At 40.6% G+C, this 17,601-nt stretch overlaps 1 protein-coding gene across 1 annotated transcript in view; it reads right to left on the bottom strand.

Moving 5' to 3' along the window:
• The window catches only part of LRRC1 (leucine rich repeat containing 1), a 113,808-nt gene that overhangs the window by 65,709 nt on the left and 30,498 nt on the right, over positions 1-17,601 (bottom strand). Inside the window, exon 2 of the mRNA XM_033103184.1 lies at positions 8,380-8,497. Within this exon, the coding sequence (XP_032959075.1) occupies positions 8,380-8,497 (118 nt within the window). The remainder of the gene's footprint in view (positions 1-8,379; positions 8,498-17,601) is intronic.

Below are 17,601 nucleotides of genomic sequence, written 5' to 3'. Positions count from 1 at the left end.
GTCATACAACTCCAGTATTCCATTAAATGCCAGTTGAAACAGAGGAAGCTATTGCCTGACCAACAGCCAGGTTTCTCTTCTTCACGTAGAACAGTTAGCTGCATTTATTTCCCAGCTCCTTTCCGTTAAGTTGGGGACATAACATTGGCCGATAGAACATGAATGGAAATGTGTAGACCACTTCCTGACATGGCCCATAAGCTCGCCCATGCACAATCCCCCATTTTCTCCGTCTCCTACAAGGAACTTGGAATCCACTAGTTGAATGAATACGTAGCGTCACAGAAAGGAACGAGCCTGGATCCTTAACTGTATAGAGTAGAGCCTCTCACCACCCAGCTCCCCACTCTATGACACACACACACACACACACACACACACACAAACACACACACACGTACACACACACCACACACACTGGACTATAAGTTGAGCAGTAATATAAAGTTGCTCATTGAGTGAGCCCTTCAGATTTGGGCACTTAAAAAAAAAATCAGTACTTTGTCTATCTTGCCTAATGCACAGAGCTTAGCGTTTCACCTGGCAAATCGAATCTTTTACAACACAATAGGAGTCAGCTGTACAACAAAAGAAAGAATCCCACGACAACTCATATAGTTTTAGTTCTTATTGTTATATACGGCGTGCTGCTTCTTTGATTTTTGATGAATTTTAAGATTTTCAGTGAATATCTAACAGACAAGCACTGGGATATTTGCATTTTTAATGACACTGTTGAATCTGTAAATCTATTACAAACATTTGCAAAAAAATTTCCAATAACAATGACACTCAACTAAGAAATCCACTCTTTAACACCCTCCGAATGTGCAACTAAAGTAGGAGAATTTTTAAGCACGTCTTGATTTCAACTTCAAACCCATTCCAACTTCAAGCCTCTTTCAAATCAGTTACAGATCCTGACTCTCCTGTGCATGCCCTGAGTACTTTACTTATATAGTGTAACAGTGTAACAGGCGTGAATGTGCAGTTCCTTACACATCTGTTGTGCCTATAGATTTACCTCAAGGGATAGAAGACTTCAGATAGAAGAGCCTTAACCAACTATAGTAATTGCTCAATAAATTTTGCTTGAAGTAAAACATATGAATAATTCTGAGCTATAGTTAATAACCAAAAGCATTAAAAAAAAAAAAAAAAAAGGTCCAGGGTCCAAGGCCTTTTCAAATGGAATAAAAAGTCAAAATCATAATTCAGAATTAGCTTTGAGCAGATATGTTAGATTGAGGATTTATTCAACACTTACAGGGTTAATGTAAAAATTAAATCATTTCTATATATAATCCTCAAGTTGCAGTTCTCCATACTACTTATTCACTCTTTCCTTCCTGGCAACTTCATCCCTTTCTAAGATGTGTCTGTTCCAGCTTAATAAGCTCAGAGCACTGTTTGCAGTCACAGCAGCCTGTTGCTGTCACCACCCGGCCTTCAGCTGCCTGGAGGCTCTGCATCACGGCTCAGGCCAGATTCATGTGACAAAATAGGTAACCTCGAAATCAAAAGGAAGCAATATGGCTGCTCATTCTCAGTCAGGTTCAGGGTTGGAAACTGTCAAACCGATACCTACAAAAATTGCCTAATGAAAAAGCAAGTAGAAACTGTCATCCCACACGTTGGGGTTTTGTTTTATTTCAGCAGAAGCCACTGCAGTCATTTCTGCCTCTCTAACTTAGCCTGTTCTGTGTAAACCCACCATTGTTTTGGAAAGTCAGCATCTAACAGAACACAGCGTGTAAAGATTGAATGAATGAATGAATGAATGAAGCCGGGAGGGAGGAGGGAAGAAGATAAGCAGGTACTTAAAACAGACAAAGCACTTAGAGAAGCTGGGACTAACTGAAGAGCTTGTTGACCTAAAAAACATAGTCAGAGGTACTGTTCTCAAACTCTAGAGGTTACCATCTCTATTACAAACCTGCTAATTAAAAAGAAAAAAAGGCAGTAGACAAAGTTATATAAACCTACAACTTATTCAGCACAGTCACCATTTTCTGATAAGAGAAAATTAACCATATTAAGACAAGAAAAAGTAACAACAGTTTACTCTTTTATATTTTTAAAATTACTATCTGAAGCAGATTTTGAGTAACATGAGATTTTCAGTGTCCTGGTTACATACCTAAGTTGGAACTGAATAATGTTTGTTTGTTTATAATAACCAATCCACTCTGAAAAGTGAAACTACTGGTCTGAAGATAAGCAAAATAAGACACTAAAAATCTGAAAGAGTTCCGAAAACATTTTGAGCACTAGCATTGTTGTAAAAATTTCCCTTCTGATTTAACAATTTGTAACACGAAATTGTGATGAATTTTCAGGTTTATTTGCTATAAAATCATTGACGTTTCTTTATAGTCCAAACCAGGTAGGAGAGATCTATATGTAAACTTTATCCCAACATTTTCAGTGTTTAAAATGGTTTCTAAACTTTTAAAAATGCTCCCCGAAAAAAACTGTTTGTAGCATGGAAAGGTGATTAGAAAACATCACAAAAGCCCACTTTCTTTCCACCTCCACTTTAAAAATAATTAATGTTATCTGGAATTAAAATGTGAGTAGAAGGCAACTATAATTTTTTCTATATTAACACTTCCAGACAAAAGAAAATGTAAAAGTTAAGACAGAGAATGGGCTCATAATAGGACAGTGACAGTACTTGCAAAGGCAAGAAGGCAAACACGGGGTTGCAAACAGTCTGCTCTCCAACCATAAGGTACAGTGGCTTCCAGTGGGGCTTCCCTCGCTGGATGCCTCCTGTAATATTTTAACAGTCACGAACTCCCCTACTGTAACACTGAGTCCAGCCACCGAAGCAGCATGCTCCACAGAGCACTGAACTTGGACCCAAATTAGGCAGTGCGAAAGGAGAGAACAGTGGCTTGACTGTGGCAAGTCTGAAGTCTGCACAGGTAAAAACTGGCCTCTGCCACACTTGTGGCATGGGTATATGGAGTTATTAAAAAAAAAGAAAGAAAGAAAAAGCTAACTATTCATAACTAACTAAGAAGGCTTTTAGGTACACTGGATTTATTGCTTGCCAGAAACAGCTTTTTTTGATGCCCATACTCAGAAACACCAAGACTTGATGTTATACGAGGTCATTTCAGCAGGCGTCAAAATTTGGCTTTAGGTTTGATTAAATACCCAGAGCCACAGACCACTGACGCGTATCTCGTGGTTGTACAGAGGACGACTAACCCAGGCCTTTCATCACAGTCTAGCTTCGAGACCTGGCGGACGACGAGCCGACTGGTAGACAGGCTATTCATATGCTTACTCCGAAGGGCTGTCCGGGTGCAAGCGATGATTTGTACTAAAACTATCTTTTACTGTCTTGTTAACTCAAGTTTGCGAAGTAATTAGCCAGGGTATGCAATCTCTGGCCATTTGTTCTGCATGCAGCACGACTTGTCCTAGAAGTGAAATGATCTCATGACCTCACTGGCATGGGAAGCTAATACTAATCAGTGTTCCGGAAGCCTCCCTAAGCACCTTCCTAATTTTTGCCGCTGTGGAATAGCACGTATGTTCTGTATTATTTACCTCATTCTTTTAAATTGCCTTTTTAAGTCTAAGTAAGATGTATTTTCAAAGGAAGCACATTTCTTTAAATCATAAACATAAAAAAGAGCTGTCACACCTAGATAGAGAAGACAAATACAATACAGTGTTATTAAATTTTACAGAAGGCAATCCAAAAGGAATCTTTTTTAAAAGGATAACTTCTCACCACAATTCAATCTGAAAAACTGCTGTTTTACAGTACCACTTAAAATCATCTCTAGCAGTACTAGTGGTCTATGCCTGACTTACACTTTGGGAAAAACCGAACTAAATACATAATCATCTAGTACTGTGATGTAAGTCAAATTACAGCACAGACTATAAAATTCAAATTACTAACCCTTCAGACAGATTCATGATTCATTAAGAAAGTCTGCCCTAGATTCTTGGACAACAAGACAGTACTATAGGGTAATAACTCTTCTCACATATCCAGAGTAATTTTCCTCGAACAGCTAAGAATCAGTGAGCAGAGAAAACAGACATCAAGTCCAGGCATTAAAGAATATGTGTTTCACCACAGAAAACTGCTTCGGACCTTAATTCAAAGCCTATGGGCTTTTTTAAGACATTTTAACAGCACATTCAGATACCAATTTCGTATACTCCATCCTTTAACCTATGTTAGGAGAAACACTTAGTTTCTTTTATCCCATATGTTTCACTATTTGCCTGATTTTAAAACATAATCCACCAAGTTGGGACATGAGAAATCTGTCACTTTCCTGGCCTCTTACTGGCTTGTGAGGCAGCAGGCGTCGTCCCATTCCTTCACAGAACAAGGGCCGGCACCATCAGGAGGGACCTGTCCAAAGTCAGGCGGCGGCGGGGGGGGGGGGGGGGGGGGGGGCGGAAGTGGCAGGGCGCAGGCTCCTACCCAGAGTCCTCTCTGCTGAGCACATCTAGCCATTCCGGGGACAAAATTATACACACTGTGCTCATGCCAAGCCTCTCTGCTTTTCCCTCAGAAAACGTCCCCACCGCCTGTGTATAACCCGTCAGGCAAAGCGCTCTTCCTCCCTAACCTCACTCTTCTCTTTTCTAACACAACACACAATTCCCTTGACTTCATGCCTGAAATATCAGAAAACAAAGCCACAAAAGTCAGGGTTTGGAGGTCTTGGCAGCTCTTCTTGGCCTAGGAAATGAGCCTGTAAAAACTTCTCTCCTCCTCATTTACAGATTTATTTGGAGAGAAACACAAACTTTGCTTTTGCTCCCTCCCCTGAGCCAGGGGAACATCAGGAAAGGTCTAATTTTGCCCTTGGAGTCAAAGCCAACTGGAGCTTAGGTCAGCTCTAGCACCTCACCTTTCCCCAGGCACATCCCGAAGGCTTCCCACCTTCCACGTGGGAAAGTGTGGGGCTGCCGAGCCGAGCGAATTTGTGCTCAGAACTGCACGAAGCTGCTGGAGGAACATCAGTAACAGACTTGCGGGTGGTGATGTCTACGACCCTGCCACACAGTGTGGTCAGGGGACGGGCGGGGTCGGCGTTCCCTGGGAGACTCTCAACCATGCAGAACCTCCAGCCCCACTCCAGCCCGACTGAGTCAGAATCTGCATTTTAACAGCATCCTTTAGTGATCCGTTGCACGTTCAAGTTCGACAAGCACTGATCCAATGAACGTGAGTGGTGTGATACCAACATCCTGCCTTCCTTCTTTATGGGCCAGCCAGGCTATCCGGAAAATCAGGAATTAAAGAAACCGATAAAGGTCCAGCCCTGGCTCTGGCACTGCTCCTACCCCAGGACTCCATGAACAAGCTCTGATCACAGAGTGGGCAGCCTCAGCTGGGGCAAGAGAAGGCTTGCGGCCCATAGCGGCCTCCCGTCTGCAGCCCCAAACTCTCACCCACGCCTGCACCCACAAAGCAGGGGTGCTCACACTGACTCTCAGACGGCACACTTTGTCACCTGTATTTACCTACTCAGGAAATGCACATTAATGTGATTTTCATTTGCAAAAAAATGACAGAGGTAGCACGGGCGAGATTTGCCTCACCTGGAAATAGCAGAAGACCCATGTTCCTATTGGTTATAGTAAACGGTGCCCCTTTTCTGCTGCCATCTGTCTGTGCAGGTTTTTTCACAACGTCGAAAAAAGCCCTGAACCTGCCATCCTCCTCCATGCTGTCCACTATCCACACCACACGCACACACACACCCCTCACAATACTGAGCCAGTGCAAGGTGCTGCCAGTGGAAGGGGGCAGTTAAGTCCCCCTCAGCATTCCTAAAAGATCCCGATAGAGAAGGTGAAAGATCTGTAGGATCCATCACAAAACTCCATCAACGTGCAGAAAGAAAGGTTGAAAACAAGGACAAGATAAAAAAGAGGCAGGTAGTTATCCCAAGGAGAGGACACTTTTTTGTGACTTCGGTGAAAGTTTCTTTTACAAACCTGCTGGAAGATATAAATGGACACATGGGAGCAGGCATGTAGCCCTTCTTTCCAGCTGTGGACGTCTGAAAAGAAATCACTGATGTGGCAGCTGGTGAAACTGGCGGCTGACGATGCTGACTTTCTACAGAGCGTCCCACCTCGTTCGAGTCAATAATGGGCCTGGAACTTCCAACCTCCGTTTTCTCTCCTTCCAAATAATTAGAGCCAATACTTCTCCTTCTCAACTATTTCTAGACCCCTGCTTATTTTCCTTTCTAATGCCAATTTCAAAATCGCCATTTTATTTCTTCAGATTGTATGAGTTCAGTGACCATTTTACAAAGTCACTGTTTCCTTAGAGTTACTAGCCAGCCACCCTTTACAACCGAGACAATTGCTAAAAAAAAAAGCAGTTTTGGTTATGTATGCCTTACGTAAGTGTGACACAGGAGAGCCTTAGAAGCAATTCTGGCGTCAGACACCGGCTCCACGTACACGAGTGTCAGGGAAGCTGCTCGTGAACAAGGTCTGTGCTGAGGGGCAGGCCACGCTTTGTGCCGCCTGCCACCCCTGTCCCAGGGCAGCCAATCTTCAGAGTGTGTAACAACCTGCAGCTTATGGTTTCTGGTTGGCTCAAAAAGATGAACTGACTGGGTCACTCATTCCTCACTGAGAAATTTGTCACTGGCAAGCAGATGCCACAGTAGGTGCGGAAGCCAGAAAGTACATGGAGAAAGACCGCAACGAACTGGTTCTAGAGGGGCCAGGTCCAAGAGAGCAGGTCAGCGGGGGGAGAAGAACAGAGGACCCACACACAGAAGCAAACACACCAACTATCAGACAGAGGCAATGAAACCCCTAAGATGATGTCATACGTGAGCCCCAAGACAATGCTTTTGGAATGTCAGTTCCACCCCCATCCTTACAATCAAATCCCCTTTACCTAGGCAGATCTGGGTCCCCTACAAGTAAATAAGCCACCATAAAACATGCCCCCACACACACCAAATCAATTTTTTTCCACTTTTTCCAGGTAAGAAATAATTCTTCAAGATAAGAAATAATTCTCATGAAAAATAAAAGTAGACCGACCCTATGCCAAAAACATATGGCTTGGCCTAAAGACAACTTCCAGTTTATGAGATCTGTTAGATGACAACAATATAAAAGCTGTTAAAAGTAAGGGGTAAAATAATTTTTGTTTAAAAACACAAAACAAAACAGATATGTAAATTAGGATTGAGGTCCAAGATAGCAGATTAAGTAAACACTATGCCTACAGGATCACACCAAAATTACAAATAAATTATAGAACAATCAACCTCTGGAATCATCTGAAGACTAGCTGACTAGAATCCCTATAACTAAGGATATGAAGAAGAGGCCACATCGAGACTAAAAAGGCAGCTAATATCACAGTTCATACCACAGCTACTGGGGGAAAAAAGAAAGTATAGATTATGTTGTGATTAAAATATCTGAGTTATCTAATAAGCACTAAATAAAAATCAATTTTAATTTGTCTTCAAAACAACAGGCACGTAATATGAGAGAAAGGAAAAGGTTACCATTTTTATAAATAATTCGGATGATCCCGGGGCCTATCCTGAGGAAATCACACCAGAGTCCTTGCAAGAAGTGAATCCCGTCACTAAAGATAGGACCACAGGGAGCTGCCACTTAACGTAATTAACCAAACAGGCGATAACACGCAGGAGGACCAACCCACTCAGGGAGCACGCTGGGTGCTATGCGACACAAGGTTAAACCAGTGTACTCCTTCAAACGTGAAAGGTTAAACAGGACACCAATACCCTATTAGAATGTTCAATAAAAATGAAGTAACATTATAGTGAAATCTGGAAATCAAAATAAACTCACAAATATACCATGAACTCCAGTGGGCAGACCCACCAGTGGCCTAATTAGAAGTAAGCAAAACAGGCAGCACATGCCTGAATAGCACGCAGGTCTGCTCACTGCAGGAAGGCAGATTATCATGGGAACACGCCAGGCAACCGAGCCACAGGAGAACCCAGCGTCCCCTCGCCTCAGCAGCCCCCAAGCACCGGGCAAATGACCACGCCACCCACCTTCAAGTCACGTTTGGTAAAATGAGGGGGCTAGATGACACAATTTCCCAGACAACTCTCTAACTCTGAGTCAGATAGAAGCTACTTTGAGAAAGTTATCGTTTAAAAACTGTGCTGTAAAAAGCGTTTGGTAATCACCTATCAGTTGACTAAACTATCCAACAATGGCATTAATTTCATCCCAAATTTTAGTCATAGCTTTCCCATAACCCTCAGGAAAAGCACCTCCAGTAACTTTATTCAGTTATACTTATTAAAAATCACCGCCAGCATCAGAAGAGACGAACGGTCAGCTCCAGTGGAGTCTTTTTCTTACCGTTTCGGGACACATCAAGTTCCACCAGCTGCATGAAGTTGGCTATTTCTGGAGGCAGTCGCTGAATTTCATTGTCACTAAGTCCAAGCTTTCGTAATTTGACTAACTGGAAGAATTGCTGAAAAACAAAATAGTTGCACATAGGTCTCACATGTATTTGCAACGTAAAATTTTTGTCCAATATGAAATGTAAAACAATGTCTCTTAAGAATTAATGAGGATTGCATTAGTATCACTTTCCCGATTTTGAGACTGTACTAGAGTCACATGAAGATGTTAGCATGGGATTAACCAGGACAGAAGACGTCTCTGTACTATTTTTGCAACTCCCTTACTCATCTATAATTATCTCAAAATTAAAAGTTTTTTTTTAAAATGAATAAGCAACTCAGCGAAAATAATAAGTACTCCTTTAAGCTATCCAGTAGGTGGTCTATTTTCTACTCATGAAAATTGATGTTAAATCTGCAATGTTAAACAAACATATGTGAAAATGAAAATAAAATATTTTAAAGACATTTTTTAAAGGAATTACTCTGCATCAGAAAATATATAAATATTCCCAAATGTGTGGTAAACAAAAAAATTATATTGACAAATCGGAAAAAGAGTCCTTACTGGGTACTTCCATTAACCATAAGAGACTGAGCACATTCCTTTTTTCCCCAACCCCTTTAAAAACTGTACTAAAATGACACAAAAAAATGTATATAATCATGGATATGCACTATATAAAAATATGGCATACACTCATGAATACAATTGAAAATGAGAGGGAATAAGAAAGCAAACTAGATGTGCAAAAAAAGTCTTGAAGCTAGAAAACAAATGAACAAATGGTAACAAAACAATCAAAACAAAGCTGAAATTTAAGCCTGTGGAATGAATAACCAATAAGAAATTAGGTCCAGGTACCTCTGAAGGAAGGAGAACTATTTGAAAAAATAGATACGCGTATGTGTAGTTAGGTCCCCATATTCTCTTCTCTACCCTGCATACCAAGGCAGAAAACTGGAACTTTTTAGAAGAGTTGACTCTAAGCACAGCTGAGGGCAGGGGTGAGGCACCCCACTGAAAACGGAAGAACTGAGTCACACAGCCTGCTCAGTGAAATCCCACCTGCTTCTCCCCGCAACCTGGCTCCCAGACATGAGAACAGACCTACAGATGCAGATTATACTGCACAGATGCACCACATTACAAGCCCCAACCATGTACACAGTTTCTATCATCTTTTTTTATTTCTTCAAGTGCCTGCATCTCTCATTTAAAAAGAGCCTTGGTTCTCCAGACACTTGAAGAAAGCCCCTAACATGCAAAAAAGAAAGTGTACAGGTGCACACAACTTAGAAGAAGCAAATGTGATGCAGGGAGCAGAAAAAACTTCATCAACCAAAAAATATGATTCATACCCTCCGAGAAATAAGAGAAAAATGAAGCAACATGATGTCATGAAAAAACAAGCTTCAAAGAAATAAGCTCTTAGGAATTAAAAAATATTGTAGCATCAATAAAAGAATCTAATAAAAGAAGTGAAAATAAAGTTAACAAAATCCCTCAGAAGGAAAAATAAAAAGACAGTGAGATAAAGGAATGAGACAGAGAAAAGACAGGAAAATTAGGGGATCCAGTCTACAAGGTACTACATCCAATTAATAGGTACTAGAGAGAGAGAAAACGGGACTGCAGAACATTCATTTCCAGTTTGAAAGGACCCACGACAGGGCCAATAAAATGAATGAAAAAAGACATGTACCAAGAAATATTATAGAATTTCAGACCTACGGAAAGAAGAAGATTCTCAAAGCCTCCAGAGACCAGGGGGTGGGAGGAAGGTGATCATAACAAATTATTGGGAACCCGAGGGCATTGGATTCAACAGCAGCCTTGAAAGTAGGAAGGCAATGGGGCAATGCCTTCAAAATTCCAAAAAACATCATTCCCAACCTAAAACTGTCCACCAGCCAAACTATCGATCAAGTATGATGACAGAATAAAGACATTTTCAGATATGCATGGTCTCAAAAAAATTTATCTTCCTTAAACCTTTCTTAGGAATCCACCAAAATGTGGAAGTAAATCTAGAAAGAGTAGGATCTGAGACCCACAAATCAGATAATCAACAGAACAGAGAGACAATGGAAATGCCCAGGATAAGTTAGTGAAGGGAATTCCAAGATGCCAGCCCAGCAAGCAGGCCTTAAGAGCAACCAGCCCACAATGAAAAAAGTGTGAAGGTTCTCAGAGGAAACTTTTGAACAACAGCAACAAAAAACATATCTAAGGGATCACCTGATGTGTTTGGAAATAATGAGAAGATTTGTTTGGTGATAAATTAGAAACAGGAATGTTTGGTGATAAATTAGAAACTGGAATAGACAAAACAAAGCAAGGGAAAAAAACGAAGGAAGCTATTAATTTCCTAGAGAAATAAAGTGTATGAAGATATAATCATAATATCAACGTAAGATTTGGTTATGAACAATATTTACAGTTATAAATATTTTAATATCTATGTATTGATAAAACCAAAATGTGCTAGGTCAATATTGAAAGGATAGGACAGAAACAGTAAGAGCTAAGGCCTCATCTACCACAGAAGGAAATCAATAGATAACCATAAAGTGAAAAAAAAAATAATCAAACTGGAAAAACGAGCCATGTCGCAGGCGTACGCAAGTATCAGTAGAAACATCCAAGAGCGGACGGTTCTCACAGCCAGAAACGGCAGTGGGAAACGGGACGGCAGAGGCGGCTGAGTTCTTCACGCTCACACTGCATGGCTTATTGTATTTTTAAAAACTATTTTCATCTATTACTTTGCTAAAAATACAAACTGAATTTACAAAGGAAAAGAGTCTCCAGTAAGATAACAGGGTGCACCAAAGGATAATTTTGAAGGATGCTAATATTTAAGGAGCTTCATCTTTTTAGTAAACTTAATTGATTTGGCAAAAAGGACTGTATACTTCTATAATCGAAAAGAAGGCACCGTCTTTTGGAAAGCAGTTGGGCGGTGTGAAAAATGTGAGTTTGCAAGTCCACTGACATGATGATACTTTTGAACACTGTCCTTGTCATATAACTGAAAGCAAGAAAACAAGCTACAATGCACACTGTCTCCACATTATTACCAGTAAAAATGAAAAACTGGAAACATACATGTCAAATAAGGGAAATGACTAGCATGTTAATAAACAATTCCATAGTAAGGAAGCAACAAAAATGGTTACTATAAAGGCCACAGTACTTGAAAAAGATTTACAATGCAAATATAACTTAAAAAGAAAACAAAATTGCAGATAAAAACACATGGTGTGTATGTTGACAGGAAGAAAACATAGGGGAAAATAGTTATGCTCGGTGATAAGGAAAATGCATAAACAACTTCAAAGTATTTTTTTATCAAAAAAGAAAGATATTTTAAAATAAAATCTAGTATGAAACTCAGCAAATCAAATGGTACCAATTAGCTGTATATGGTAATGAAGGTGATCAACAAAAGGACCCATCCTGTAATCCTGTGAGTTTCTTTCATCACACAGTAGAGATTTAATTTCTTAAGGAAAGGTATTGAAATTTCTTTATGCTGGTTGTACTAAAGCATTAGCTGACACAAAAGCCATTCAAAAGAGTCACATATTTGAATAATTGAGCTTATGCCAATTGTTCAGAGTCTGACAGTTTCATAATGCATCAATGTGTTTACTCAAGCATGAAAAGCTCACTTTCTTTTCCAGGAAAGGCATAATAGCAACAGCACAAAAACCATCACAAATTCCATACATCCAGGGATCACTCAGAAGTACTACAAGAAGAAATCAAGTCAATAAGGTACTTAGATCTACGGTGAATAAATGATAGTTAGTTTTATGTCTGTGGACACGACAGACCACAAATCCCCACATCCAGTAGAAATCATGACAGCAAGCAAGTTTAAGTTTTGTTCTGCATGTTAAAAACATCCTCGAATAGAGCCTGTCACAAACACTACTTTATTCAACTTGGGAAGCACAACCAGATGTAAGAACAACCCTATCTGACAGGATCCCAAAATGCTAACAGTAATTCCTCCATCCTTCCCTCATTATCCTGATGGGATCTTAATTTGGCATCCAAATGCTTTAAATCAACTATTTTCTTATGAAACCGACACCACGCTACTAAGACTTTATGAAATCCTCAAGTTTTCAACTTCCTCAGATAGTCAGGGAGAAAACTCCACAATTCCAACCCCCTCGGCCTTGTCGCTGAGATTAGCCAGGGCACATGAAGAACAATCCGTGTAGCTGTTTTGGCAGGACGCCTCAGCACAGAGCGGTCATGTGATGGAACACACAGACACCATTCTTCAACTATACCATGTGTGATTACAGCACCCTGGCCCGCTTAGAGCACATTCTGTACAATCATCAGCAAAGAAACCCAAATTGCCTTGGCTTGCTAGGCGACACCACAATCTTCTTATAGCCGCCATTGTTTTCAGTAGATACAGAGTCTTTGCTTTGGCTGAACAAAATGTTTCCTTTTCCCATTCTCCATTTTTGACAAGATTCTTTTCCCTTCTCCTTTGATACGGCGTTAGTACTCCCCTCCTTCTTAGAAAGGGACATAAGGAAATCTCAGTCCTAAAAGAGCTATGTCCTCTTTTTATTACTATATGGATCAGTCACTTGTTCCCCCGCCCCCAAGTTCTCCACCATAATGTAGAGAAGACATGATCCATGGTTATAGATTCTCCTAGAGGACAACAGGAGTTATGAAACTCCTGAAAACTGACTCCATGCTATAACGACACCAACTTGACTCACGGATTTCCCTTCTGGAGACATTCTGACCCTTCAACAGAATGTTGACCCCCTTCCATCCCACAGAACTCTTACCACCTTCCCACTGCTCTCCCTAGTGGGCTCACCTGCCTCTTTGGTCAAGCTCCTCGATACAGATATGGGCAACCAATGGTTGCAGCACGAGGTAAGATGAATACTCATTCAAGTATAACCATTTATATCATCTGACAATGTTCTTTTCTATAAGCCTCATGAAAAGTGACTGTGACTCTGTTTCATGGTCAGAGAAATTCTACTCTTAGGTATACACCTTAAAAAAAGAGAAACTCCCGCCCGTTAGTCTAGCACACAAGAACGTGCTTCCCAGCAGTATTCATGATGGCCCCACACTGTAAATAACCCAAAGTCCCATCAATAGTCGTCAAAGCAGAGAATTAAAATAATCATATGTCACATCCAGAAATGGAATTCAAAAGGGTTTGAGCAAACACTCAAAAATAAGAACTACTGATGAAATAAGTGTCAATAAAACACTTTTTTAAGTGTGTTCTAGTTAAAGAGGTGTGCAATGGGACCATCCCTGAGTGAACCACTTGACTGCTCTGGTCTTCTGTTTCCTTGTGTAAAAAACAAACATTAAATGATACAGGCATCAGTGGCAACACTGAGATGATTCAAGAATGTAACCCATGGAAAGTTCACTGCCAAGCACAGAGCACCTCTCCATAAAGGCTGATGGCTGTATCATAGTGGCAGGACCATTACAGTGACTGATGTGTTGTTTTAGTCACAATGACCACTTTACTTCTCCTCTTCCTTTAGATGTACCATTGGTTTCATTCTCATTCACTCTGATGAGTTAAAGAATTTGACCTCTTTGGTGCTAACTGTCTAGGGTCTTCCTTCCTGGTTAGCAAGTAGTTTAAAAAACGTTTCTTATTTTGAAGTAAGCACATGTATAGAAAAGTGCATCATGTGTAAATGTGCAGCTTATAACCAATTACAAAGTGAACGCCTGTAAGTACCACTCCGGTTAAGAAAGTGAACATTGCCAGGACGCCTAAAGCCCCCGCAGGTCCTTCCTGACGCTAATCCGCTACCTCACACCTGGATTTTATACGAATCGCCAACCTGGTTTCATAGTAATCACTTCTTTGCTTTTCTTTATAGTTTTTGAAATCTCTGTATGCATCTCTAAGAAAAATTATTTAGTTTCAGTGCTTTTTCTTCAACATTATGTAAGTGGAATGAGGTACGTATTCTTTTGTGTCTGGCTTCATTTGCTGGATATTATTTCTAACATTCTTCCATATTATGACTCACGATAAGCTTTCATTTCCATTGCTGTTTAGAATTTCATTGTTCTCAGGATTAAACACAGGATAATTAATTCAAGCAATGAACTTAAAAATCATGTTTTTAAAATCATAGCCATTTAAAATTATGTTTCCGGAGAATGTTTAATGATATGAAAATTACACGTGTTCTAGGGTTATGAAAAAGGAATGTAAAAATTGCATATACACTATAATCCTTATTTTGCTTTTAAAAATGTAATAGGAATTTAGAGAAAGACATTCTTTAAAAGGTAAATTTGGTGAGAAAAAAGACCTTAAGCCCAGGGACTGATGATCATCCAACTCCTGAGTATTGATGATTCTAAACCCCAGAAAACCAAAGATTCTATTTATCTCATGAAAGAGATGTTTGTTTTCCTTCAAACCTGAACCAACTGTATCTTCAAGCAAAACTTGAAAGGATGGAGGTAAAAAAAACCACTCTACATACCCAAAAAAAAAAGTTCTTCCAATAAGGAAACAAACAGATATTCAATTAGATTTACTAAAGTGGTCTTACATTTTGACACAGGATTTTTCAATAAGGTTGAATTTTTCATATATTGTACTCAGGAAAGCATTTGTTTGGTGGTCATTGTCTTGGATTCGATACAATTTATTCAAGCTAATAGCAGTAACAAGCACCACATATATAATGTGCCTACTAGGTACGTGCACGGTTTTGAAAGTGGACGAAAAAAATCTTCAAATGAGATGTAGTCCTTACTCTCAGGGGACAGCCAGGAGCTGACACAAGACAGGTAGACCAGAAATTAAAATATGAGGGAGAAAGTGAATCATAATAAATGAGGCACAAAATGCTATGAAAGGATAATAAATGTCTCTTGTCATCATAAACTACATCTGTTATGTTCCTTCAGGGGGAAAAAAAAAGTCAATTAGGCTGTTTTATGGTCAGTCATGCCACAGCCAGTGAGATCAAAGACTCCTAGGAGACATCAAATAAGCACAGATTATTCAGAGAAACCGTGTTAGGAGGATGGCTTCAGAATTTTCACAGGAAATACATCAACCTTTGGATCAATCCTGACTTCTTCTGAAGTAACAGGCTCAGTTAAGAAAAAAGACATGGGCAGCACGGATGAGTCCTGCCCTGGGATGAACAGAATAACTTGGACTGCCTATTACTTAACGTCCTTCATCTCCTAACGTGATAAATGCATACTCCTAGCCAAGGTTTGATCTTTCTGGACAGCAAGCAAGAAATGGAGCAAGCAAGAAATGACACAGCACTTGGAAAATTAATCTGAGTGACCAGGTTACCATCATTGCAAGAATGGCCCGTAATTTTCTAAGGCAACATTTAATGGCGCTTTTAGGGTATACCAATCATAAGTAAAAGTGGAAAGAGAAGGACTTTGTCTCTTGGTCTCAGTAACGTGGAAGACGACCGAACTATTTCAAACCATGATCAAGTGCTTGAAGGGCAGGAGAGGGGCCTGACGAACGAGTTAATAGGACACAGTGCAGCCAAGAACCCATCTCTAACAAACTGCTCACGGGTTCAGCCTGGCAGGGGCAGTCACGGTGCTACTGAATTTATTTTGGAGAGCGTTTCAAGGAATAGGCACAGCACTGCTCCAAAAGAGGAAGACGTGCATTGTCAAGCAGTTGACTAGAGCAAACACTAACAGAACATAGAATCCAAGCATCCCATGCCTTCCTCCTGAAGTCCCACAAGACTACAAACCATTTAAATAGGAAACTTGGTCTTTGCAGACTAAGTCACTGTTAGGCCCAGATTTCTAGCATTTAGAAATATAATGACCACTGCAGAGTGGAGTTTAACTTGCCCCCAAAACATTGTCTAGTATATTCTAAATACACATGAGCCACAATACTCGTATATATTTTCACACTTCTATAATAACAATTTAGGGTAAACTTGCGCAATTTAGTAGCTTGAGGAGAAGCGTGTCTCTCCCCCCAGGAGGCCTTGTGTTCCCAGTGTTTCTAGCTCCTGTAGGAGCGGCCTTGCATCTTCAAAATAAATCTTCTCTCATATTTAAATGTCTCACACACACTGAATTCACAGTTTCCTACTGGCTGACCAACACAGTTAAATGAAAAGCAAGATGGGAAAAACTGAGGCGATCCCCTAGCAACTCACAAACAGTTACACAAAAACAAAACAGAGCTCCTGCTGATCACCACATTTCAGTTCCATGCACTGAACCAAATATTAAATTCTAATATTAATCCAGATGAAGAACCAAAAACACAAGGCCTGATGTCGAAGACTTTCTGAATTGCTCTACTGTCTGAGGAACACGAGAACCCATGAGCGCCCAGGAGCAAACGCTGGACTTCCAGGGTCTGCAGTTCCATGAGATTAAATGTTAACGTCTAACGAGTCTGCTTTCTTTGTTAAGAGGAAAGGCAAGGCCCTCTCGCAGACACTTCTCGAAGCTGCTCTTTTTGACATTCTTTAAAGTTTATTGTTGCTGTTTACCAGCCACTGAGGTAAGCGTCCACACGGACATTCCTAGCCTCCGTTTAATATAAGAATGTACCGCAATGCTGGATGGTGGCCTGCAGGCCACACAAGCCACTTCACTTGCTAACCACAGCAGCTAAAGACATGATTCTTCCCTTGTGACCAAGCTCTTCAGAGCAGTTCTGGCAGCATGCTTGCGTTGCTGACCAGCTGGTTCTTCGGGATAAAGGCTACATATACTAAGTATTTATCCCGCATGTCACCTCAAGGGTTCTCAGTCGGAAATCTCTCTTTGTGACGTGATCAGAAAGAAGATTCGAGAAACAGGGAATGTAGAAATCCTACGGGATACTCCCAAACCTGAGTCCCAAAGTAAAGAATGAGCGGCAACAGCATTCCTTCAGTTCCTGGACTTCCAGAAAACAAGCAATCACTCCCAAGTGACCACACGAAATGGCATGAGCCAGTCCCGTAAGTTCCCAGGGCATTTTTAAAACGGAGATAGCAGCACTCTGGTCCCAACAGCTCTGTGCTCCCACTTCCCTGGCCTCCTCCTTGTAGCCGAGAGTCCAGTTTTTCACCCAGATGTGTGTGAATTCGATCACCCATGTCACGGCTCACTAATGACTTATCATTA

This window comes from Rhinolophus ferrumequinum, chromosome 3 (genome assembly GCF_004115265.2).
Source record: "Rhinolophus ferrumequinum isolate MPI-CBG mRhiFer1 chromosome 3, mRhiFer1_v1.p, whole genome shotgun sequence".
NCBI lineage: Eukaryota > Metazoa > Chordata > Mammalia > Chiroptera > Rhinolophidae > Rhinolophus > Rhinolophus ferrumequinum.
The sequence above is the reverse complement of the archived record's forward strand: the minus strand, read 5'-3'. Positions and strand labels throughout refer to the sequence as shown.